The sequence below is a fragment of the Acanthochromis polyacanthus genome, chromosome 13 (genome assembly GCF_021347895.1).
Source record: "Acanthochromis polyacanthus isolate Apoly-LR-REF ecotype Palm Island chromosome 13, KAUST_Apoly_ChrSc, whole genome shotgun sequence".
Lineage (NCBI taxonomy): Eukaryota > Metazoa > Chordata > Actinopteri > Pomacentridae > Acanthochromis > Acanthochromis polyacanthus.
This window is the reverse complement of record NC_067125.1, coordinates 37434110-37460284: the sequence shown is the minus strand read 5'-3', so window position 1 is coordinate 37460284 and position 26175 is coordinate 37434110. Positions and strand designations below refer to the sequence as shown.

The 26175-nt window shown below is 40.5% G+C and overlaps 1 protein-coding gene across 2 annotated transcripts in view; it reads left to right on the top strand.

The window, feature by feature from the left end:
• The first annotated feature begins 1387 nt into the window (after positions 1 to 1387).
• Positions 1388 to 26175, top strand: part of drd2a (dopamine receptor D2a) — a 44678-nt gene continuing 19890 nt past the window's right edge. The window contains exons 1-2 of one of the 2 annotated variants that reach the window (XM_051958125.1): positions 1388 to 1524; positions 25628 to 25938. In XM_051958125.1, coding sequence (XP_051814085.1) covers positions 25660 to 25938 — 279 coding nt within the window. In that variant the 5' untranslated portion in view covers positions 1388 to 1524; positions 25628 to 25659. Of the gene's footprint in view, positions 1894 to 25627; positions 25939 to 26175 lie in introns of both variants that reach the window. The other variant, XM_051958124.1, reaches the window with a different exon arrangement.

Here is a 26175-nt window from a genome sequence, read left to right as displayed (position 1 = left end):
CATCAAACCTGAGACAACTGGAGCTGTTTGCTCATGAGGAGTGGGCCAAAATACCTGTTGACAGCTGCAGAACGCTCATTGACAAATACAGAAATCGTTTAATTGCAGTGATTGCCTCAAAAGGTTGTGCAACAAAATATTAAGTTATGGGTACCATCATTTTTGTCCAGCCCTATTTCATTAGTTTGTTTTTTTAAATAATTGTTAATCAACAATTCAAAAGTGATGGCTGATTTTGATTATTTAATTTTCGATACATTTTTATTTATTGTTACTTTTGTGAGTTTCAAGTGATTTCAGTGAGAATTGTGGGTTTTTCCTTCTTTAACTGAGGGGTACCAACAATTTTGTCCACGTGTGTATGCCTACAGTCTGCAATTAATATTTTATTTCACTTTCAAATGAATTGCATATTTTGCCATATCAGCAAGGTTGTGCTTGGAGACAAAGTGCTTTAACTTTTTGGGGAGGAATCTGCATAAGAAGCTCTGTGGGTTAAGTTAGAACTGTGATTAATGAGATTTGGATTAAGGATCATCACTTCAACCATGTTTCTATCCAGGACTTCAGTTGCAATTTCAGACATAAAAAAGAGACAGGGAGCAAGTATTTACACTCTTCTGCCTACTTTAGGGCAACTTCGGTGAGTTGAAATTGGATCCTGATGCAAGATTATTGTAGCATTGATCAAAATGCTTCTGCTCTGGTTTGTAGGCTGCTTGTCTTCATGCACAGACTCAGGCAAGCAGGTTGTGAGTAGTTTGAGTTGAATGCATATCAAATCTGCAGGTCAATATAAATCTCAGTTATGTAAAATTCCTAGCACATGTTTTGTTTTTGTTTGTTTTTTTTGTCTTTCAGTGTATGTCTGCAGGGCACACAAAAACTGCTGGCTCTCTGTCCTTCCAGTTAGTTAATTGCAATTACAAAGCATTCCATGTGCAAACTTGCTTATGATTCCATAGCGCGAATAAAAGCAGAGCTCTGAGAACTGCGAGGTCGGTCATTAAAAGTGAGGACACGGCTTTGTAATTGAGGGAAAACAACATAAAAGAACACCATTTTTGCTTTTATAAGGCAGAAAGCGACTGTGGGGGTGAGTGGGACATGCTTTTGTGGATCCACATGCATGTCCCACTCACCCCACTTATTTCTTTAATTTTTCACCATTTTCCAATTCTTGCGCTGATCTACAGAATCTGTCACACTCATGCATTAATGTTACCAATTAGACTATTTCTCTTTCATGTCTCCTGCGTCCTACCATCAACAACTGAAATGCTTTAATTCGCATTGTGCCTCTTGTCGACACTTAATGGAAAGAGGTGTAATCCGTGGCGCAAAGTGAAAAGTGCAATGTGGAAAATATGAGGTAAACAGCAGGGAATAAGGTGTCAGCAATGCCGGTGACATTACTGTGAAGGAAGCATACGTCTCTGCGTGGGATTAAGCAGCTATAACCCCGCCTTTATTTTCCACAGTTCTTTACAGTCGCCGAATCTCCTGCCTCCGTCAGAACCGAAGGTAACTCCGCTCCGTGCGTAAAGCTCCTGGACACCACAAGGACACCGCGCAGTTTCATTCTCTGCTTCATTCTCTGAGATCCAAACTGATGAAAGGGTTTTCATTGAGGATCTGGGAAACAGTTAGTGATTTTAGGTGTTTTTCGCTCATTTATATATAGGCTCGTTTGGCTCCCCGTAGTGCATTTCTCTCCTCACCACTTTGAACTAATGCCTCGCACCCAAGCCGCCGCACCGACTCGGTTAATTTACAGAGTAAACAATGTGCAAAGCAAATAAAGGATATAGTGGGAGCTAACTGTGGATGCTCTTGGATTTAACAGCCGGTGGTTGTAAAAAACAAAGATTCAGTCAAACTTATGGCGTGAAGGTAAGACAGTTATTTTTTTTTCTGTGTGTGATGTACACAATTAGACAAAAACAAGACATTATAGATTATAGCTTCCGTCTGTCTAACAGCTGCATAATGTTACTCAAAGCAGGCTTATGGTGTGTACGTTTCTGTGAATGAGTGAGTGCGCACGGGTCAGCGCACAGACGGTATAGGTGCCACATAGGTTTTCACGGTCAGCCTGTAAGAAAGATTTGCATTACAAGCCGTCGGTATACATTATTGATCATCGTTGTAGGATAATACAAAACAGCTGAAAGCAAACCTTTACTCCCTGTTGGTAACCTAGCCCTGGAAAAGTGCTCCAAGTGAGTTATGCACCCAGGTTAAGCTCTCCTTCCCACCCAGTGAAGCGCTGATTTAAGATCTGTTTGTGCTTTCCAGTTTGCAATTAGTGCTGGGTTCACTCAAGGCAGCCACACAGCTTCGTGGAGGGCAGGTGACTGCTGCCTTTCTGTACAACCTGTCCTGTATCAATACTGAGTAGCTTTAACAAGTTAACAGCTGGGAAAATGCACAGGGTGAAGGGGGGGGAAAAGCAGAGGTTTCAACAGCAGCTTCTGTGATAAACCAGTTACCGTCTACGTTTGCTCCAAAAAGGAGCTTGTTGTGACCTTTTGTGATTTGTGTGTTTCAGTTGCCTGGTTATATTTGGACATGTTGCTGCATTCGGATGAAGATTTACTTCACTCCACACTTTATGACATATCCACCGTGGCTTATTGCTTTTCTTCCCTTTGGGATCCTTAGGCAAATGTGCCCTTAGATTTGTCAATCTATAACATATGACAGAGTGATGATGGGGCAGTCAGCAGTAAGAAAAGGAGATGAACCTGTTAGTGATCATAAAAGCTGCTCTGACTTTTGCACAGCAGCTGCTTTGTAAGCCAGCAGGCATGAATCTCCGGATTGGTCTTGAGAAAATAACACCTGGGTGGCAAATTGGTGCTGTCATTAAAAATTACACTGTCAGGCTTTATTGACAAGTTGGAGAATTGGTCATGCAGCTCCACTTGGGCTGAATTAACTATTTGAATGCTGTGGAAGACAGTGAGCAGCTAGTCCTAAGGAAAAGCTTTAGTTAAATACTGGAAGATCTGCTGAGTGTGGATGTTGTGTCCATTTGGTGTGCTTCCAAGGCAGATATTGAATTCTAAGCCCTCCTGTCTCTGATCTGTCGCACCTCCTTGTGCTTAAAGCAGCATCTCCACAGCTGCCTGATGCAACACTTGTCAAAACCAGCTGTTTGGCTTAGGCAGTTTAATTGTGTTTTTTATGTTGACGAGTAAGATTTGACTCACACGTCCATCACTTGATTCATTTCCTGTATTACTGGGACTCAGATTCCATAACATGCAAAATACAGATCTGCTACTGTATTGTGAGAGATTGGCTTACAAAAGTTCATTTACATAAAGGTGGTTTACAGTCTTTAAGTGGATAAGGCACATTATTTGAACAGTTGTTTAAGGGTTTTAAGCCAGGTCGCCTGCTGCGGCTGGTCTGTTAATACAGACATTTAAATTCCACGCACTGCTCCCAGGAGAAATGACACTATGGAGAAAAAAAATACAAATTTACACCGTGTCAGAGCTTAAATCCAGTTATTCATGTGTTTACAGGGTTCTGCTGCTTGATCCAGTCTGTGAAATTAAAACCTCATTTATTACGCAGGCACATTAGAAAGGCATTCACCAGGGAAATCTCACTTGCATGGAACTAGGGTGGTACAGCTGTGGACAGGATTTGAAAAGTGATAACTAAAAGCCTTTTTTTTCTATGTTAAATGAGTGCTACCTGTTTTTTAAAGCACTACTGTAGTTGACAGCATAAAATGCTTCAAAAAGCATACAATATGATAAATACCACTCATGTCATCTGTGAATCTTTCTATTTAATCATCTGTAGAGTAGAATTAAAGCACTGCTCTTTTGGGAAAGGAATAAACTCTGAAAAGTGAAGCTATTTTTATTAATTAAATCCTACATGTAGATGAAATGCTGTCTTGCACATTATGAAAATGACATAATTATGTGTGATAGTTACGCTTTCACAAGAGATAAATCATATAAATGTCAAGGTCCACAAACACTTTCTAATCTCGGTGCTTGTATAACACGGCTCTTGTCAGACCCAGAATGTTATAAAGCACTCAAAGCAGAAGAAAAATCGCTTTGGAAGAACGTAATTTAGACGAGAAATATAAATAGTTTAGATTTTCAGCAGAGCTTTAAGTATACTATCTGCTCAAGATGGCCTCCAGGTTGCAGAGAATGTAAACATATATTCCTCTGCAATTGGTGTGTATCACAGGCAATATTGCATGAGGCCCACATGACAACCACCTACTGCAACACAGTTGCTCATGTTTATCTTACAACATATGCAGAGTGGTCATGCAGCTCAGGCAGAGCCATTGTGTTTTGACAAATGAATCATTTAATTATAGTGGATCCCTGTGAATCTATCCGACTGGCCTACGTTCTCTCTCTCCTGAAACCCATTCCCCGGCACATCAAATACGTCAACACTCTTGGGACTCGCAGCGTCACTGAAGGGATGGAGGAGCCAATCAAGTCCAAAAGCCAATAGGAAATATATCATGATCTGTTTATACTCCAGGTTACAGTTAGATGCTGACAAAGTTGTCAGCTGGTTCATACATTAATGCTTGTCCATGTTGCATATTGATCCACACAGTGTATACTGTATAAGCAGTATGATGCATTAGGAGTGTCTGGGAGTTGTGTTTTGTTAGTGGGTAGGCTCTATCTGTTGTTGTATTTCACTGATTATAGAAGTTTTTTTTAACACATTATACGTGCTATCACATGTATTTTTTTGAAGCACCTTCCACAGCCACATGGTAAACGGTATACGGACAGCGCAGTATGTGTTTGCATTTATGTGCAGTTTATAACACTTGAATATCAATAGCACCTTCACAAATGCATATTTATATTTAGAATACCTGCACGCACAAATACAAAGTTGCGGAAGTGATTGCTGTTTAAAAACAGGCAAAAATAAATACTAATGCTTCATCGTGTTTTTTTCACGCTTAGCAACAGGCAGTCAACATTAAATCTTACCTTGACTCTCGATTTCACTGATCCACTGCAAACGTAGACGGTCGCACAATTTTCCCCTGAGAGGTGTGAAAGTGCTTTAGCTACAGTTAGGCTACACTGTCTGAGGACATCAGGCACCCCCTTTTATGACTACATACAACACCTGTGCATGAATGCACATGTATGATGAGCATCACTGGACAGAGAATGCCCTAATTGGTTGTTGCCCCTATAGAGCTTCATAAAATATCTGGATTAAATGGCTTAAAAACTGCTTCCACACCGACAGGAAAATTCTTTGAGCGAACAGTCTGGACCAATGGGATGAGAGACATTGTGCAACAATTGACAGGACCATTAGAAGAAAGGAAAAGGATTCAAGATCAATTTTTAAAAAAGTAGAAAGAACTGAATTTCCCAGGAGAAATGAAATTTCTTCCCAGCTATCTTGCTGTGAGGTGTGTTTGGTCTTAATAGCCTGAAACAGGTATATGTGGTCCACTCAAAGATGTCTCTCTCTGTAGACTTTGAATTAGTAGCACTCGTTTCAGATCGTTCCAACTCCAGCAGATGGTGCCTGCCACATGGAAAACCTCAAGGTTGTGTGGAAAGAAAAAATATTTGCCAAATTCTTTTAAAAGCTCCTCTTTGGCTCTGAATCACAGCAGTTAAATGGACACAAATTAAAAGGTGACAGTAACATGGAGTAGAGTGATGTGGCAGATTTGAAATTGGCATGATATGACTCATGCATCATTTTTTTTCAGCCTCTTCTGTCAAGTGCTAAATAAAAGCCGACCTTGTACTAAACAGCCTTTCAGTAGCAGCTTCCTTGACATTTTCCTCAAAAGTCTGGGTGTCTTCTGTTTGGCGAACAAAGCAAGCATAGATTCTGTATGACCTTTTAGTCTTAGCTTTGATCAATTGTCGTACAATCAAGCGCTTCCTTTGCAACTGCTACTGTCTGAGTACAGCAAAGCCTTTAACATCACAGAAACCACAATCAAGAGCATGGTCCTCAATAAATATGTAAAAGTACATGACTGGGCTGCAGAAAACATAACAGATTGATTAGTCCTGGTAATGTAAAAGATCTGTTGTTGCCAGTCTCACTGAGAATCGACCAACCTTACAGTTTCATTATGCTTGCAGTCACTTGGATCTCATTGTTTCAGCTTGCTAGTATAGACTGATTGGTTGCTGGCCAGTGGTAGCCTAGCCGCGCTAGACCCAGCTCTGAAGACGCAAGGGTCTAGGCACGCTCAACAGGGAGGGAGGCGGGCTAAAAGGTTGTCTATCAAATCACTCTGCAGCAATTGGGTAGGTATACAACCAATCAGCGCAACGAATAGGCTCCGAGAGCGCCGGAAATCAGAGGATGCGGTAGTTCGGTGAAGCCTTATTTATACAGTCAATGGGTGAAGCTCAAGTATATTACAGACATGTTAACAGAAAGATTATTCAGAGTCGGTGCTAATGGAGCTCAACGACTGTTGTCGTTTTTGTTGTTGACCCTGGCAGAGAATTAAATTCGTTGCCGTGGGTTGTCTAGCGCGGCTAGGCTAGTTGTTTCCGGTTGTTTTTGTCAGAATCGTCGCGCCTCTGTCGTCACTTAGTTACCCGCCTTCTGACTCTACACTTCGTGGTGATTCGTCCGGCCAGTTTTAGGAGCATCCAACCTCGAGCCTTATGGAGGGTAACTAGACCCACCCTGGCAGAGAATTAAATTCGTTGCCGTGGGTTGTCTAGCGTGGCTAGGCTAGGCCAGTGGCTCTCAACAACCCCAAATGCAACATCATAGGCAGCTATTTGTAGCAGATTCAGGTTAGTGACAATTTGTGAAATAGCAGACAAATAAGTGGCAAAGAAAGGAACTGTTCAAACGCTGAGCTTCTTGGGATTTTCCTCAACAATCTGTAAGTTAAAGCAGGGATTTAATAAATGGAATATAAACACAGGGCTTAGACTTGGAAAAATAATTTTCGTGCTCTGCTGAAGTGTCAGCAATAGGCAGTTGTTTCCTGACAAAACTGGATTATTGTTTTAGTTTGTAGGCCCTTTTCTTATTTTCTGAGGGCTCTATGCAAGATTTTGTCCGCTTAAACCAAGCTGCGTTCTTATCAAACCAAAAATGCAAATTATCGAAAATGAAGCAAAAAAAAAAAACATATTTCCTACACAGTTTTTAAGTGACACAATGAAACGATTGACCTCGCTGCACTCTGCGCTGTCTGAATATCCAGGGCGCCAACACCCTTGAGCACAACATCATGCTTTATGCTGTGAAAAGGGTGGACGAGTGATGCACGACTAGAGGGCAAAAAAGCACCCTAATTGATGTTGAGACTGTGGGAAAACAATCATTGGTAAAGAAACAGGGATCAAACTGGCGACCTCAACATTAGTGTCACACTCCAACCAAGTGAGCCAGCGGGGCACTGCTGTGAAATCACACATGAACAGACTTGCACGATGCTTGGAGGGCAGAGGAACAATTGTTACTCACTGACAGTCCTGAGGTCCTTAATTACCAAATCTGTCAATTTCTGTGGGGAGAAGACAAAAGTATGTTGGCACAGCGAGGCCCCTCGGTCGTCATGGGACCCCAAACACTTGCATTGCCTCTATATAGCGAGAAATGACTGACTGCATAAATGTGGACAATTAAAGCTGAGTGGTTGCTGTCAGACCTTTAGTGCACCTCATTCCCCCATATTTCCTGTCTTTCACTGTGTATTAAAAGCAAAAAGGAGAGCAAAATCTTTTAAGAAGCTGATACATAATTTCTAATGAAATTGCTCTGCATCATGTGATGCCATAAGCAGTTCAAAAATATCTACAAACATTATATACACTGCTGCCAAAGGAATTTGAGGATTTTGTGCAGTAACTTAGCTCTATTCTCAGATGTTTTACCAAAAATCAGTTGAAGCCACTCTCCCAGCTTGAGCTCTACAGTTCCAAATACTCTTTTAACCACTGGGACCACTTTGGACTTCCCCTCCCACATGTGTTTCAGTTGTTCCTTCGGCCACTGGTACGTCTCTCTGCCTTCTCATGCTCTCTCTTTACTGTCAGCTGGGATTGCCACATCTATCACAACTGCCCTCTTCTCCTCTTTGTCAACCACCACTGTGTCTGGTTGGTTAGCCAGCAGCTGCTTGTCAGTGTGGAAGTTGAAGTCCCGCAGGACCGTGGCTCTGCTATTCTCAGTCACTTTTGGTGGTGTGCCTTATTGGTTCTTGGCGACTTCTATTCATGCATTATCTGTGGTAGATACCCGTCTCTGTGGATCTGGTACTCATGGGCTGTTCTCATGCTGCCATTATCAGGGCCTCTGTGCTCTCCTTTAGACCAGTTCTTGCTAACTGCTAGGATTTCTTGCTGTTGGCCCCCTCAATGTTCAGTGCTTCATCCTGAGTGCCTGAGGTACTTGCTCAGCTGTTCATCCCTGGGGGCCACCTCCCTGACCGGTTCATGGATACTGTATGGTTTCTGTTTTCACAACTACTCCATCTGGCCATGTGACCTTTGGCAGGCTGGGTAGACTGTGTCAGGGCCATACCAGCAAGGCAACGAGGAAGCAGGAGGCTTTTTTGAAAAAATAGATTTTTTTTAATATACTTCAAAAAGCAAAATGTTACAAAATAACAAACATAAGTTTAGGCCTATAAAAGAGGTCAACAAAACTAGAACCTAACTCAAAACAGCAACAAACTCAATGTAAACAAAACAAAACAGACCTAACACAATGAGACACAAGGGAACATATACTGTATAGTGGCTTGGCCAAACCAAATAATACAAAAGGGGAAAAACACAATAGACATTAACTGGAACTAATACAAAAGAAACTAATCGAATCTAAATCCCCCCCTCCAAGATGGCTGGTCTTGGTATGGCCCAATGAGCAGACACCAGGTTATGAGTGTCCTCCACCCTTGGCCTCGCCTTTCTTCTCAGCCCCAGGGAACTCCCACCAGCACGGTAACTCAAAAGAAGAAACGGTGATTAATTCAAAATAAAGCACAACTTTAACCAGCCCCACACTGCATAAATGTGTGCACTTCATACATACAGTGTGGGGCCAGAAATAAATGATCAATTAACCAATGTGTGTTAACCAGTGTGCTGTGTACTTAAATTAAGTGAAATGAATTGTTTGGGGTGTGGCTGACTGCAAATGAAAATAACCTGTGTAAATGAAATTAACTCAACTAAATGGTGAGGCGAGAGTGGGCACTTTTTACCTATAGATGAAGCGGTGTGGCCTTAGCCATCACAACTGTATGCAGGAAATTTGACAAAATTCCATTTTTAACTAGAAAAAGGACAGAATTTTTGTTGCTTGTTTTATGTAATGAAAGTTTATGAAGTGTGTTCCAGCTTCCTCATGTGATAGTAGTGATACTGACACAGACAGCAAAAAATTTGTATTCATTTGAATTTCGGTGCTTTCAAAAAAGTTTTTCACCTAATGCAAATTACTGGTGCACCTTAGGAATCAGCTGATATTACAGGCTCCCTCTAACAATAACTTACTAATAACTGACATTTGCTTGGATCACACGGAGGCTTCCCACTCAGTCATGTATGTGCACAACTAATGAAAGCAGTGTGGCTTTGCTGAAAATGTCAGTTGGATGTACTTTTCATTAAAGAATAAGAAAAGGGATCAAATTGTAAAGTGTTTTCACGCAGATATCACGAGTGAAGGCTTAAAGGTCACAGTTCAACAGAAAAGAACTTGAATAAACTTTACCACTGTGCAAAAAGACAAGCTGTTTATATTTAGCTTGTAATATACTATTGCTATGAAAATTGATTAGAGAGATACGCAGGTGTTGCAGTAGTCATACTTTCAGTATTGATCTGCTCATTACTAATGCGAGCGTCACTGGCTCAGTGCATCTCTAGCCTCAACGTGAACAACAGCACCCTCAGGATTGCTGCGGGGACACAGGATTCTAAACTGCCAAAGATGAGCGCGCAGTAAGCTGAGCCATGGATCAAACTGTAAATCTCAGTTTTATTTACTTGACTGATTTTATAAACTAGACAGTTGTTGCACATGTACAGTGGGGCCAGCAGGAGGACTTGATTTACCTGGAGCTTATAAGCCTCTTTTGAGTAGGCAACATCTGTCAGGAAAAAGCAGGGGCTGAAATAGTGTGTGGACATTTGCATGTACACGCACACACACACCTGCATCCGTCTGCGCCTGAGAGTCTTTGGGTTTCGTGGTGTGTAATGGAAAGGTAGCGAGGGATCCATGTGTGTGTGTACAGCATGCAGCCCCACAAGAGAATAGACCAGTTGTTAGGTTAGAGCTTCCCTACAACTTAATGAGGTCGATGGAGGCTTGTTACCATCCTTCGTCTCCTCTCTTTCCAGTGGGTGGGTGCCTTACCATTTTTACCCTCATGTCTTTATTTGAGTAGGTAATGGCTTAAATCGCCACTACAATAACCTTTATGTCTTACTACATCAACAACATTGATGCATAGGTGAAACTTTATACCCTCAGGGGCTTTTGTCTTTATGCTTAATGGTTTTGTGGATTTCATTTAGCCCTTTATGCCTCTGTCTTCTTTTCTCTGTCACTTGTCTTTAAGATTCCTTGAAGGTTTCCAATATATCATTTGTCTTCAACTCATTGTGACCACATCTGCACAGTGAAAACTCTCTTGTCAGCTTTAAAAAATTGCACTTGAATGCCATTTCCTGTAAAATAAGTTATTGCATATGTCAGTCAAATAAATGGCAGTGGTCTCATTGTACTTCCTTATATATGAGCTGTGAAGAGACTTCCACATACTAAAACAATGTGCTGAGTGCTTCTTTTCTTCATCTGTTTAAACAGAGATGTTGATGAGGAGCATACTGTATCAAAAGATGGATGTGATTTATAATCACAGTCAGATATTAACACATCTTTCAAACTGCAACGCTTCATCTTTCATTGGTGCAAGAAGATACTTTATCTTCAAAAAGACAGCAGAGTGTGCTTTGAAAATGGCTTGTCCTCTTTCATATAAAGATGAGATGCAGCCAACAAATAATTTTATTAAGCAGTTACATTATTTCCTTTTTCCGTCATTGGCACAATAACTTATGTAGAGGTGTGCCAATGCAATCAAACCTTTTGCACCTTTGCAGACGTTAACAGGAAAACTTTTGTAATGGTAAGCACTAAGAAATGGGGCATAATTCCAGTGGCAAGATAATGACACGGTAATTGCTCCTCTGAATGAGGAGGTTTATTTCCAGCACGGTAAAAGTCATAGCAGCTACCACCTACACAGCCAGAGTGTAGAAAGGGGCTTTACAATTGCAATCAGTTGCTTCTTTGCTCATGAAGCAACAAACAGGAGCCAATTCCTGAGAAAGGGACTTCACAAGATAGTCATTGACTTTGCCAGCGTTAGTTGGTGTGACCTGGCAACTAAGAGCGCTGTGACAGATAGAAAACTAATTAGGAAACGGCTATCACAGAGTAAAATCAACCTCAGTATTGACAGCGTGGTATCAGTTTGAGGTTTTTCTTGCCCTTTGCATGGGTGAATACTGGAAATTAGAAAAAGATTTAATGATGCAGCAGGGTGGTGAAACTTAATGTTCCCTGTTTGAATCTACAACTGCATGTTAAACAGATGTGAATAATTGTCATAATGAATTTACAAAAGACAACAAATGGAGAACAAATTAGTTTCATACAAATTTAATTGGCACTTCCGACTGATCTCGGTTTCAAAAATTACTCTTTCAGATGGGTTAAAAAGTGACATTGGGACACTTCAGACAATGCCATGGAATGTTAAGTTGTAGCTCAGACTCACAGCAGTGCTTTGAATAATTATATCATTAATCTGCTGATTTGGGTACATGGACACAAATTTTCTCGTATTTTGGTGTAGAAGGACATGAAAGACATGAAATTTACATAATTGGCTGCTGATTCAGCCTGGTATGATGAAATGATGTGTGATCAGTTATCTCCATCAAGCAGTGAAGTGGGAGAACGTTTCATGTCAGTGTTTTTTTTTTCTTCTTTTGTCGAGAGGCAACTAAAAATAACCATAACCTTCAAGTTGATAGCTTCCTAAATGCAAAATAGAAGGGCTCTATAGAATAGCAGCAATTCAGTAAAACCTAATTACTAATTGAATGGGGTTTATTGTAAGATTAGCAGCTCAGTTGGCTGTATCATAATGAATGGTTTGATAAACTGAGTGCACCACTGCTGCATGACTGGATGAGATTAGTAGTCAGCACCAACAAGGAATCAGCCATACTAGATTATTGGTTTTTCTCTGCTTGATGCCAGTTCACAAACTATTGAAAATGCTGTCAGAGAAGTTTTTCTTGAATGAAGAGTATAAAGAAAGCTACTGTTACCACACCATCACTGTTGCATATAGTGTTATATTACATAGCCATAGCAAGGTGACCACCCCAAAATAATTTTTTTTGTCTAAAATAATTTGGGGCACAGTGATGTATTGTAATTACAGACAATGTGTGTATGTATGAGGCAAATAAAAAGTAATTGTGGTTAAACTATTCTGAAATTAGGAGATTTTTATAATTAGCGTGCAAAGCCATGCCTGGTTTGCTCCCTGTGATTAAATTATTGCACCTTATAATTGTTTTCCAAGTGTCCCATGATTATACAATAATTGCAACATAATTTGATGGCTGAAGCAATAACTTGGGAGCTGGAAAATTATAACAAGTGACACATATATTCATACTGTTGTTCGTATTCATGTGTACAAATCAGTAGATTCAAGCTATTAATTAACTTTTATTTTAAGCTGTCAGTGTCTGTGTGAGATATGGCAAACGTCGGCAGTTTCATCCAGGAATAAAATTCTGCACTTTATCTGATGAAAGGAAGAATGAATGCAGTCAAAGCGTACATAGAAGGCATGCAGTAACTGGGTATAAGAGAAACATCCCCACTTGTGCTTATCTGATTTTTTTGGACAGCTGATGGCACGGAGCTCACAAGTCTGCAGAGAAAAGCCTTGTCACTACTGTGGAAATCCAGGATAGGCAGATAATGCCTTTTGCGTCCATAGATCTGTAGTGGAGTCACTTGGGAATAAGGTGATGTGGTTAGATGCAAGACTGAGGGAATGTGGGTAGAAAGTGAGGTCAGGCTATTTAAGGATCATATCCAGGACAGGTCAACTGCTCACAATTCAGAGGTCACCCAGCTGGCTGCATTACTATTTGACCTGTTTAATGATGAGATGCAATCTAACTGCTGCTCTCTCACAGCCTGTTTTGAAAATGCAAACCCTCCATATAATTAAGTATGCAGGAAAGAATGTGTTATAGCACAGACAGCTCTCAGTACATCTGCAGTACTGAATTATACTGAATTATATAGTGTTTGCGGTGTGTGTGTACTACTACTAATACTACTATGGCGGCCTCAGCCGGGCTCCAACAAGGATCCTCCAGACATCGCGGCCCATCATACACATGTCCAGCTCCCCCTCACTCTCGTCTCCAGTATCCCTCTTCAATATATCGATGTAATTTATTGTTCTCCACCCTCTTGTCCTATTCCCATGCATTGGTGCCCAGAGGATAAGGCCACTGGCAGGTAATTCCTTGTGACGAAAGCAATGCCCTGCCAGCTGCATTCTCCGACCACCCACCGTGTCTCCAACTTTGTTTATTCCCTTATATAGCTCGCTGTTCGGCACGTGATGAAACCACTTTATATCGAGGGCTGCCCTCAACATATGGGTGTAGCAGCCATTAAGGGATTTCTCTGAGGCCGATGTCATTGTCCAAGCCTCGCATCTGTAGAGTAGAACTGATTCCACGGTCGCCCGAAAGAGGCGGACTTTGGTATCCCGCGACATCCTAGACTTCCAGATGCTCCTCATCTTGTTGCACGCCTGCCAAGCGAGTGCCTTTCTGATTTTCAGGTCTTTTTCTGTGGATTCGATCCTTGATCCTAAATACTTAAAGTCCTTCACACTGTGTGTGTGAGGATTGAAAAGGTTTTTTTTTTTTTTCAAAATTATAGTGCTTCAAGTGCATAACAATCCATAAAACTCGCTCACAATGGTCAAATTGTCTCCATAATAGTTTTGTAAGAGCATTTTTATTCATCACTTTGAGGAATGTTCAGCTGCCTTTAGTTTGCTAACGACAGCAGAGCATTTAAATGAGTAGCGTTTTTTTTTTTCACTTTTGAGAGAACTTAACTGCTTTCTTCTTTGACAAAGCAGCCTCAACTCAAGGTTCATTTGTAGAGTTTCTGACCGTATAAAACAGTCTTTCTCAGCAAATTGATTTTGCTCAGCTCTTGTACCCTTATTTTACAATATTGACTTGTTTATAGTCTAAGATTAAATAAGATGAGTTGGCCTTAAGCATGTATCCTGCTTCCAATGTCAGGGATAAGCTAGGCTACAAATGTATACAATGTATTTGTACAGTTACACATTTTTCTTCTTAAAGGTTTTGCACTTCAGCATGAAATTTAATACTGCACTGTGTCAGCGCTCAGCTTTAATTTGATTTGTTTGCATAGAGCTGTGCAGGATATACAGCCCTTTTAACACAGAGGCTCCAAATTGCAAGGATTCAGGAGTAATTGGACGCTTTTCGACAACATGCTTTTGGGCATCTGTGTGTTTTTGACGATGCAAGTGAAGAAGATGATAATGAGGTTCAAATAAAGCAGAAATCTAGGAGAAACATCAAAGTTGGGTGGTTTGCAAATTCAACAGTTTTGTTCATTCAAAAAAAAAGCAGATCCCCAGAAAATGAACTGGATTAGGAGGCAGGTAGACTTTGGAGCAGAAGCGTTTTGATCGTAAACCGTGAAACATGTTCACGATGTTCTTGAGTAGTTGTACAATCATAAAGAGGTTTCTGTGTAAGCTTTTTTTTTTTTTTTTTTTTGGTGATGCTCCTCAGTCCACCAGGTCATTGGCTTTCTTGAACCTCATTATTATCTCCTTTAATTGCATGGTGCATTGCCCTCGTTAATGACTTCTTACAAAACTTTCCATCATTCTAAACATTGCCTTTGTGTTTCATTAGAGTACTGTGATGTTTTTATACAGTTTCAGTGAAAAAGACCAAAACCCTGCAGTCTTACTTTCTCTGAGAACATTAGCCAGACACATCTTTGCAAACTTTCAATCAGTCTGTCAATTACCCTTAAATAGAAACCAATAATTGAGACTGTGGCATTTCAATTTGATTTGGTTTTTCAAGTGAGCATTTAAATGCGAACACATTCTGTAGCTGTTGCTTGGACATTAACAAACTTTTTTTTTTTATTCATTCATTTCAGGCGATTTCAATGACAATACAAGAACAAACATTCCAATATGATAACATATGCATAGAATGCCTGAAAAAGGGAGTAGGAGGAAGAAAACTTATTTAATCCTACCCCCAAGCTCATCTATGGAAACACTATGAGCTGTGACTCATCATAACAAGGTTATGTTACAGTGACAAATACAATATAATACACAATAGACAATAAACAATTGGACAAATACCAGCAATTGTAAAGGACAAAATACCAGAATGGACAAATACCAGCAATGGTAATGGACTAATAGCAGAAATGGACAGATACTAGAAGTGGACAAAATACCGGAAATTGACAAAATACCAGCGATGGTAATGAACAAACATTAGTTGTGCTGTGTGTAATCAGTGAATACACATCATTTTGTGCAAGTCTACAAACCTTTAGTTTGTACTGTATACTAGTGAGCATAAAGTTAAGCCATTATTTTAGCTGTAAAGTGGATTTCTTGGATTTAGTTTAACATTTTATGGCTATGCAGGGCGTCTCAGTTCACCAGTTTACTGGCAGCACTGATCATCCAACAGAATGCAGCAATGCATGAAAAGGTCCAGTAGCTGACGTCAAAGCACACTCACAGCTGTGGCACGTATTTAAGAATAATAACTGATGCAACTGCCGCAACATTTTTCACATAATTTCATCTGCAGTGGGTTTTTGTCATTGTTTACGCACTTTGTTTACTTCTCCGGCTGCTAGGTTGGTTTAATAAGACTCCTGCTGGGCTATTTCAGCTTCTATCTGTGATTGTAAACTGCACTTTGAAGTTAAAGCTCCTGGTCGCATAATGCATCTGAGTTCATGTGTGAGACCTTTCATACCAACAGCTTATTGACTGCTGTTCTTATTTACACTCCACAGGACACACAGCAGCCTCTGAGCCGAGAGGATGATAATGTGGAAGAATACAACACTGCTGACAGATATCTGGCAGTGCTTGCTGTGGCTCCAAATAGACATGACTAAAACAAAAGACATAAATATAAGACTCAAAAAAGCAAAGGCAGTTAGACAGATGGCAAATTACTGGTGCTGCTCAAACAATTAAACACCACAATGCACCAGAAAAACAAGACACTGTGTGCTTGCTTTTATCCTTATCTCCTTTGTCTGAGAATCACAAAGTGCATATGTTTGCTGGGAAACAGAGCACAGACTAAAAGGTGTGTTTTTCAAACTGGAAAATAGTGCAACCGGCAAAAACAATTACTGAGGAACTGCTATTGATCAGCAGCACAGTTAAACCTTTGCAGGTATGGAAAGGCCAGTTTGTGCTCTGGGGGAGTAAACCTTATTATTCATTGCAAGTTTGCCATTAAAAACATATTTAAGAAGTAGTATATTAATAACACTTATATTTAATTAACCTCATTTGTGTCGCATTAAAGACTTTATTTTACTAATGACATCAACAAGCCTTATGTGGAGGTTTCTAGTCATGTATTTACGCAGTTGTTGTTGTCTACCCCACAGTGAGAGACATGCACAAACAACAAATGTAAACATCTTGAAGTGTGCTGACTCTAAAGAAAGCTTATATTTGATTTTTTTTTAAATGTGTGCTACAATGTATTAAACATTCTAAACTAATACCATATAATACGATGTCCTGCAGCGCCTTAAAGACCAGGTTTGACACCTCTGCAGTTATGTGAGGCAGCTTATTTTGCTCCATCTGCTTTGACATGCACATAGAAAATGACTCATCCCGGTTTTAAATCTACACACGTGGACAAAATTGTTGGTACCCCTCAGTTAAAGAAGGAAAAACCCACAATTCTCACTGAAATCACTTGAAACTCACAAAAGTAACAATAAATAAAAAATTATTGAAAATTAAATAATCAAAAACAGCCATTACTTTTGAATTGTTGATTAACATAATTATTTAAAAAAACAAACTAATGAAACAGGCCTGGACAAAAATGATGGTACCTCTATAAAAGATTGAAAACTATTTGACCAGAGTGACATGATTAACTCAGGTGTGTCATTTAATTGACATCACAGGTGTTTCCAAACTCATAATCAGTCAGTCTGCCAATTTAAAGGGAGACAAGTAGTCACCCTGCTGTTTGGTGAAAAGGTGTGTACCACACTGAACATGGACAACAGAAAGCGAAGGAGAGAATTGTGCCAGGACATCCGAAAAAAAATTATAGACAAACATCTTAAAGGTAAAGGCTATAAGACCATCTCTAAACAGCTTGAAGTTCCTGTGACAACAGTGGCTCATATTATTCAGAAGTTCAAGACCCACGGGACAGTAGCCAACCTCCCTGGACGTGGCCGCAAGAGGAAAATTGATGACAAATTGAAGAGACGGATCGTTGGAATTGTATCCAAAGAGCCCAGAGCAACCTCCAAAGAAATTAAAGGTGAACTCCAAGGCCAAGGTACATCAGTGTCAGATCGCACCATTCGTCGTTGTTTGAGCCAAAGTGGACTTCATGGGAGACGACCAAGGAGGACACCACTGCTGAAAAAAACTCATAAAAAAGTGAGACTAGAATTTGCAAAAATGCATGCTGACAAGCCACAAAGCTTCTGGGAGAATGTCCTTTGGACAGATGAGACCAAACTGGAGCTTTTTGGTAAGGCACATCAACTCTATGTTCATAGACTCAAAAACCAAGCATACGAAGAAAAGAACACTGTCCCTACGGTGAAACATGGAGGAGGCTCAGTAATGTTTTGGGGCTGCTTTGCTGCATCTGGCACAGGGTGTCTTGAAAGTGTGCAAGGTACGATGAAATCTGAAGACTATCAAGGCATTCTGGAGAGAAATGTGCTGCCTAGTGTCAGAAAGCTTGGTCTCAGTCGCAGGTCATGGGTCTTCCAACAGGACAACCATCCAAAACACACAGCCAAAAACACCCAAGAATGGCTGAGAGAAAAGCGTTGGACTATTCTAAAGTGGCCTTCTATGAGCCCAGATCTGAATCCCATTGAACATATGTGGAAGGAGCTGAAACATGCCATTTGGAGAAGACACCCATCAAACCTGAGACAACTGGAGCTGTTTGCTCATGAGGAGTGGGCCAAAATACCTGTTGACAGCTGCAGAACGCTCATTGACAAATACAGAAATCGTTTAATTGCAGTGATTGCCTCAAAAGGTTGTGCAACAAAATATTAAGTTATGGGTACCATCATTTTTGTCCAGCCCTATTTCATTAGTTTGTTTTTTTAAATAATTATGTTAATCAACAATTCAAAAGTGATGGCTGATTTTGATTATTTAATTTTCAATAAATTTTTATTTATTGTTACTTTTGTGAGTTTCAAGTGATTTCAGTGAGAATTGTGGGTTTTTCCTTCTTTAACTGAGGGGTACCAACAATTTTGTCCACGTGTGTATAAATGTTCTGAGGTACTTCTCTGCCTCTGACATGAACTATTCATATACCTGTAGACTTTGATGTGGCTGAATGACGTCCATTTAACCTTTAAGCTGTAGTTCAACTCCAATCGCTTTCCTTCGTCTAGCTTGAAGTTTTGGTGTCAAGCCTTTATTCTTGGCTCAGGGTGGTGAACTAATCACACAGAAGAAATGACACCAGATTGGGCAGCAGGCCGAATGCTCACCTCACCCAAGAGTTCTGCTTCCTGTACCAGCTGTCAATTTCAAGCTTTTCTTCCACAGAATCTGCAAAACTAAGCACATCCCCGTGCTTGGCATCAAAACACATAAATGGTTTCCATCCCAACTAGTGTCGATACCAAAGTCCTAACTGATCCCAGTCTTAACTTGTTCTTTGATGAAGACTGATACCGTTCTGCAGTGTGGCAGGAGACTGATATTCAGAACAAAACTCTTTTCAGTTCTTTGCCCATCCCAGTCAGTTTGGCAGGTTGATAGTAATTTAGTTTGTGGTTTTTGAGCACGTAGCTTGATGACTGCCAAGACTATGGAGAAAACATATTTTTCGGAATATGTTTTTAATGAGCAGAACCATTAGGAACTCTTTCATTTTCACTATGCACTCTGAGCTGGGTGACTTTCCAGCTCAGCCTCTCACCTTCTTTTCCGAAATGCAGTATCAAGGCAATCAAAGGTGAAACAAGAACAAAACACTGAGACCTCATACTCTGTTTGCTCAAGGAATACAGGCTTCTACTCGGTAAATTTTCCAGAACCCACAGAGACAACTGAAAAAGCATTTTCTTTCTGTAGAAAAGCTCTCAGGTGCTTGCTTCTCTGTTCTGTGTACTATTGTAAGATTTGATATTTCTGTCCATCCATTTATAAGAACTGTGTAGATTGATTGAATTCTGGGTGTCACGATTCAAATTGGGTCAAAAGTCACGCGCACGTAACTCTCTCTCGCGTGGTAATGGCTGAAGAATCTGGGAGGACAACCGAGTGGGGAATCCAGGGGGGGGAAACAGAGCCGAGTAGGGAATCCAGGAGGACAGGCTGGGTGCCGAATTGGTTCCAGAGGGTTCTCAGAGAGGCAGAGCAGAGGAGGACCTGGACAGCTGGAGTCTAGGCAAGGAGACAGAGAGATAACGTTAGAAACGCACAACTGGGCAAGGACTTACTGAATGGCGAGAGTGTAACTGACGGTTCAGTCGAGTTTAACAATCTGGCAGGGTGTGGAAGGTTCAGCCGGTCTTTATTGTGATGGATGTAATCATGAGGATGAGTTTCAGCTGTCCGGGTCTCGTGGAGAGGCTAATCACCTGAGTGGAGACAGCTGAGAAGCTGCACTCCACCCAGGTGCAGCGCTGGAGAGAGAGAGAGAGAGAGAGAGAGAGAGAGAGCGGAGAGCAGCAGAGAAGAGTAAACAGTGGGAGACAGGTAGGATGGGGTGTTTGGGATGCCAGGTAGGAATGGGGCGAGGAGAGGGCCCTGACACTGGGTTCCTGGAGCTGTTTTTTAAGATGCTTAACTTCAGTCCTGGGAAGCTGACCGGTTCTTACCCATTCAAGAAAGCAGCTATAACATTTTGGTTTAAATTTGAGATATCTGTAGTGATTCTCAGCTACTGAAACAGGCAAGAAGAATGATATTCAGGTCTTTACATCATTCAGCATGTAGCGGTTCATGAATTGTGTCTTTGTACTCGTGTAACACTAAAAAGTTCTAATAATGTAAAAGCAATTGCATAAAGAAAAACAGATAGCCTGGGACTGTATAGTGCCCCGAGGAACCCCACAGCTGACAGCATTTAGCAAGGTGGAAGTGATTTTGGTTCCAATGTGCACAGATTTTGAAAACTGTAGTAGTAGTAGCAATAGTCAGTTTCATCAAATAAGCCAAAGCTCAAAAACAACTATCTAATCTTTCATCCATTACATCGCTTAACCCTCATTAGGGTGCTGGAGTCTATCACAGCTGACTTGGGACAAAGGCAGGGGACATCCTGGACGGATCGCCAGTCTGTCACAGGAACACCCAGAGACAAGCATGCAGACTCACATTCACACCTACAGACAATTTAGAATCACCAATTAACCTGAAGATGTTTTTGGATTGTGAGAGGAAGCCAGAGTATCCACAGAAAGCCCACACATGCACAGGGAGAACAAACTCCATGCAGAAAGATCCCAGGCCTGGGCCAGGACACAAACTGGAAATTTTCTAGCTGTGAGGTGGCTGTGCTAACCCCCAAGTCACCGTGCAGCCTCTAAAACAACCAAATAAACATTAATTTCACCTCTCTATCGATGCTTATCACCTGAGTAAGAACGGTAGAAATACTGCAGGACTATAGCATTTCCATACTGACGCTGCATTTAAGTAAGGCACACCGATTTATGCTTGTGCATTTCACAGGGTTTATCTGTCAGAAGGGCATAATTTTACAGAATTTCTAACAAAATGTAAAGATATGAGATATTTAAAGCCACTGGGGTAAAGCAGAGATTGTTGTTTTTAACCAACCACCAGCGATCAGGCCAACAGTGAAAACGGTCTCGCATACTGTAACTAAGGAAGTAGAGTGGGCAAATAAATAAGATTAGACAGCACAGGGCATCTGCAGGGTACACACACAGACCGATGCCCCAGAGCTATGCTTACATATCCTAACGGGAGCACGCTTCCCTCACTCCAAATCTCTTTCTTCTCGCTTAATCCTTCTTTCCTCTCTCCCTGCTCTGAAGCCTTCCTGTGCCCTTCTCTGCTAACTTTTCTTATTAATTTCGTTGGCTACTGGGCACGAGAAAAGGAAAAAAATATGCTCAGTCTTTGGTGTTGAGGTGAACTGTACTTTATTGGTTGGATGAATTCATCACACTCAATATGGACACAACATACCATCGATTCCTCTCCACTAGTCATATATTTATAGTCAAGGCCAGAACAAGTGTGTGAACCTCTTAAAAGAATAAGTAATCTCATCAGTACAGTGACATTCAGAAGTACTCTAGGTTAGATCTACTTGACCCTATTAAAAATTCACAAATTGCTCACAGTCTGTCCTTTGCAATGTCGTGATCAGCAGAGGTTTTCAAGGACCTCAGCATAAGAATACTTGGGGCTCATATAAGGCTGCAAAGGACAAGGAAGAATCTCAAAGAAAGATGTTCCGTTCAAATCCATAGTTCAGTCAATAGATGTAACCTATGAGGGGGAAAACGGCATTGCTGCTAAAATGAACTGAAGAGCTCCATATTATGCACAAGCAGGTGTCAAAAGGCTGTTGAGTGCTTTCAGAAATCTACAAGACAAGAATCCCGATGACGGCATGATGTTTAATAATGAACACTGCCTAAAAACATAAAACATGGGTTGTTATGTCCAATTTGGTACAGCTAACCTTCTTGTATGTTCCATATTGTCTTTGGCACTATTTTAAAGGTCCCGTATTGTCTCCCTTTCCATCCAGTTCATGAGTTAATAAGTGTCACACGTATAATTTGCCTTCCATTTTTTCCATATGAAATACTTCAAAGATGGCTGATTTCACCATGACTATTGGTTTTAGCCCTGTATGTGGACTATTTTGGTGACTGTAGTTTTAATCCAGCTGACCTGCTGCTGTCCATGCTCCCTCTGGGAAACAGACTTTCTCTATGACTGTGATATACATAAAATGGTCCTTGGATCACAATATCGACATTGACAAATTTGCTTTAAAAGAAACCTAACTGAAACAATGCAGCTGAGCCAAAAGCACAATATTTCTCTCCTAAAATGTAGTCGTGTAGAAGCATAAATCAGGGCTTCATGTATTCATGTCCTTTTCTTTGCAAGAAATACATTTTTAACACAGAGGTCTTTTCAAAAAACAAAAAGAAAGCTAAACTCTAATAACAAGGTTTTGCTGCGCTGCTTTTAGGTACAGGCAGGGAGTGACAGTGATGGATAACAGTCAAAACCTGCCAACAAGGTAAAGACAGAAACCTTCTGCAGAAACAGTTACGAGGATAAGACAATAATTGTTCAGTTTTGCAAATGAAATTAGGTGCAGAGAGAAATTGTCAGATGCTACGTATTTTGAGTAGATTCTGGTCAGCAGGCGTGTGAAAGTCTGTAGAAGCAATTAGAGTGTGACTGATGGGGAAGGAGGGAATGAAAATGGAGCTTAGCAAGTGGAGGATAACATCAACATTAATCTGGACAGGTATGAGGTAACTGCACTGCTAAGAGTTCTGTAAATTGGATGTGTCTGTTTTTTTTAGTTCTAAAAAGATGTCATGCAATTGTACTGAGTTAGCAGTGTTAGAAATCATTTTGTGACAATTCAAATCTGAGAACAGGAGGATATTAAGTGTGAAATTTACTGACAAGAAGTGATGTATTCAGGCAAAGACATAATAATTGTATCCAAGTAATCAACCTTTTTTCTTATCATGTCCCATACAGTATAATGCAGTTTTATTTATAGAAAAAGCTCAGTAAATCTGTTCCATCCGTAGTATTACATAAGGAAACTGTAACATATAAGGTGATACTCCGTTGGACTGAGTGTCACAGCGTTATTACAGGATTTGCAGTGGTGACATACGACGATGCCTTGTGGCTGCTTTGTCACACAGTTCTTGAGAACACAAACAACCAAAACCCCATCTTCAAGATGTGTTCTATCTAATTAACCAAGGAACTGAAAACCAGTCACTTCGGTTTCAAAATCAGCTGTTTTTAGTTGGTTCAAATGAATATAAGCTGTTTTATGTGTAGTGATACCCGTCATTTGTCATGTGTTTTTCCAGCACAATACCATTAATAGGGCTTCCTAATGTCATTTGTCAAGTTATATCATCATATCTTGACACGACACTGGTGTTTTAATAGTATTTAATAGTTTATATTTGCAACACTGTGCAAACTGGGCAAAGGTTTTAGGCACTTTAGATGTTACACTCCTTCATTCCAGATGCATTACTAGCAATGGTTATTGGTATGATTTTTAATTGGTGCCCTTACTGGTTGTATTTGTACTCCTGATGTCTTTCCTTAATTTAATGGGATTCAAAATGCTAACAAAGCACACAAGTGATCAGTTTTGTGCCTAATTGTGTCTTCCTGTTAACTGATTCTCAGTGGGAGGGGAAGAAAATTGCTGATATGTAGCTGTAGGGGATTTATTTACTAAATGTGCAAACTACAGATGGCAACTTCCAGACTAAGCCTGATGTGTTCAGAGCAGTGAGTTCATTTGTGCACAGGTAGTTTATGTGCTTACAGTATTTCTAATATGTACTTCCAGTATTGTAAACCGGTGAAAGAAATTGATTTTTTGAACATCCCATCTGCCAGCTACTCCAAAAAAACAAGTAGAATTGGTGCTATCGCACCAAATATTTATTTCTTTTTAATTCTTTTTTTATTCATTTTTCCTTTTTAGATTTTTGTATAAAGCTGCACAATGGAGTAGTGGTTAGCACTTTCACCTTGCAGCAAGAAGAGCCCCGGTTCAAATCCCGGGGTGGGCCTGGGATCTTTCTGCATGGAGTTTGCATGTTCTCCCTGTGCATGCGTGGGTTTTCTCCGGGCACTCCGGCTTCCTCCCACAGTCCGAAAATATGCTGAGGTTAACTGATTATTCTAAACTGTCTGTAGGTGTGAATGTGAGTTTGATTGTTTGTCTGTATATGTAGCCCTGTGACAGACTGGTGACCTGTCCAGGGTGTCCCCTGCCTTCACCCGAGTCAGCTGGGATAGACTCCAGCACCCCCTGCAACCCTAGTGAGGATAAAGCGGTGTATAGAGGATGGATGGATGGATGGATTTTTGTATAAAATTGAACAAAAACATACTTGTGGAATTATTCTTGAAAGCGGTCCCACTTTCCTTGAGTGCCCAACTCTTTTGCAGGGTTTCTTTGTTTGAAGTGAAGCTCTTGTGCTCACAAACGATTATGTTTTAGTCCTGCTTTCTTATTTGTGATACATAAAAATTTTTGCTCTTGCTTTTAGATATTTGGCCACGAATAGTTACATGGAACAATATATGAGTTTTTTTCTGTATAATATGTTCTGCTAGCTGCACATTAGGATCTATAGGTGTGTATATATACACTCACAAACACATGATTGACATGACTGAAATTTGTGCCCACAGCAGGAATCATTAAGGAAAAGGTGTAGTTCATGCAAGCAGTAGTTTTCTATGGATCAACAGTTGGTGGGTGTCATGTACCAAGAGGGAAACTGCAAAGAAGAGGAAAGCTGCTGCCACGTTAGAACCTGGCCAAACAATACAATTTAAAAATGTTTTTGCAGATTTTAATGAACAAAGAAGAGCATTCATACTGTTTGCTAAGCCTCAAGGATATACACAGTATGTGTTGAAATGAAATCAAAAATCACCAACATTTCTCAAATATCCCTTTCCCTTCAAAATGAATAAAGGTCATAGTACTTTTTTGGAACAATACCGGCCAAGCAAATGCAGTGAAAAAGGGATTTTGTGCTACAGTGTTGCAGTAGTTGTATAAAATAGTTCAGATTTCTGAAGAAAATCTTTCCCAACTGCGTTAAACACAGGTCACAACATAATGTGGGCAACGGAGACTTGAAGTTTTGTGTCCTTCAGTGTTTGGATTTTTCTCTCTAAGTTCACTTAAGACAGCAGGATTTTTATAAAGTTATAATCAGATCAGATGAATGTGACAGAGACTTTCGACATTGTTTTAGACTCATTTGGAAGCTTCACTGTAATTTATAGCAATGATTGATCCATTGCTGAGTGCAGCACGGCTTAAGAGATCAATAGACAAACTGCTTGTGTAAACAATTACTGCAGGAGTACATATTATCCCAAAGTAACCATTTTTCTGTTTCCAAGCATGCAAGCAACAATATAAACATGCTGTTTTCTTTTGCTTTGCAGGGCCTGTTCTTGGCCTTCGTCACTCACAGCTAATGGATGTCTTTACCCAGTATGCCTACAACGACAGCTTCTATGAGAACGGAACATGGAGCTTCAACGAGACAGAGCAAGAGCAGAAGCACCCGTACAATTACTACGCCATGCTGCTCACTCTGCTCATCTTCGTCATCGTCTTTGGCAACGTGCTGGTGTGTATAGCTGTGTCCAGGGAGAAGGCTCTGCAGACCACCACCAACTACCTGATTGTCAGCCTGGCTGTCGCTGACCTTCTGGTGGCCACGCTGGTGATGCCCTGGGTCGTCTACTTAGAGGTAGGATAGCAGCGATGTACACACACACACCCACACACTCTTTACACACACGTAGAGTCTTTGTACAGATTTGAAGAGACATAAATAGCCTGACATGCCCTATGCAGCGGACATGCCTTGTTATCTCTGTGCCTTCTTAAGTCTCTGTGCTTCTGTGCTTTAGAAAACAGAAGAAATAGAAAAGTGATGAAGAGTTGATTTGCTGATGCAACAATTGTTTTTATATATATTTTTTGA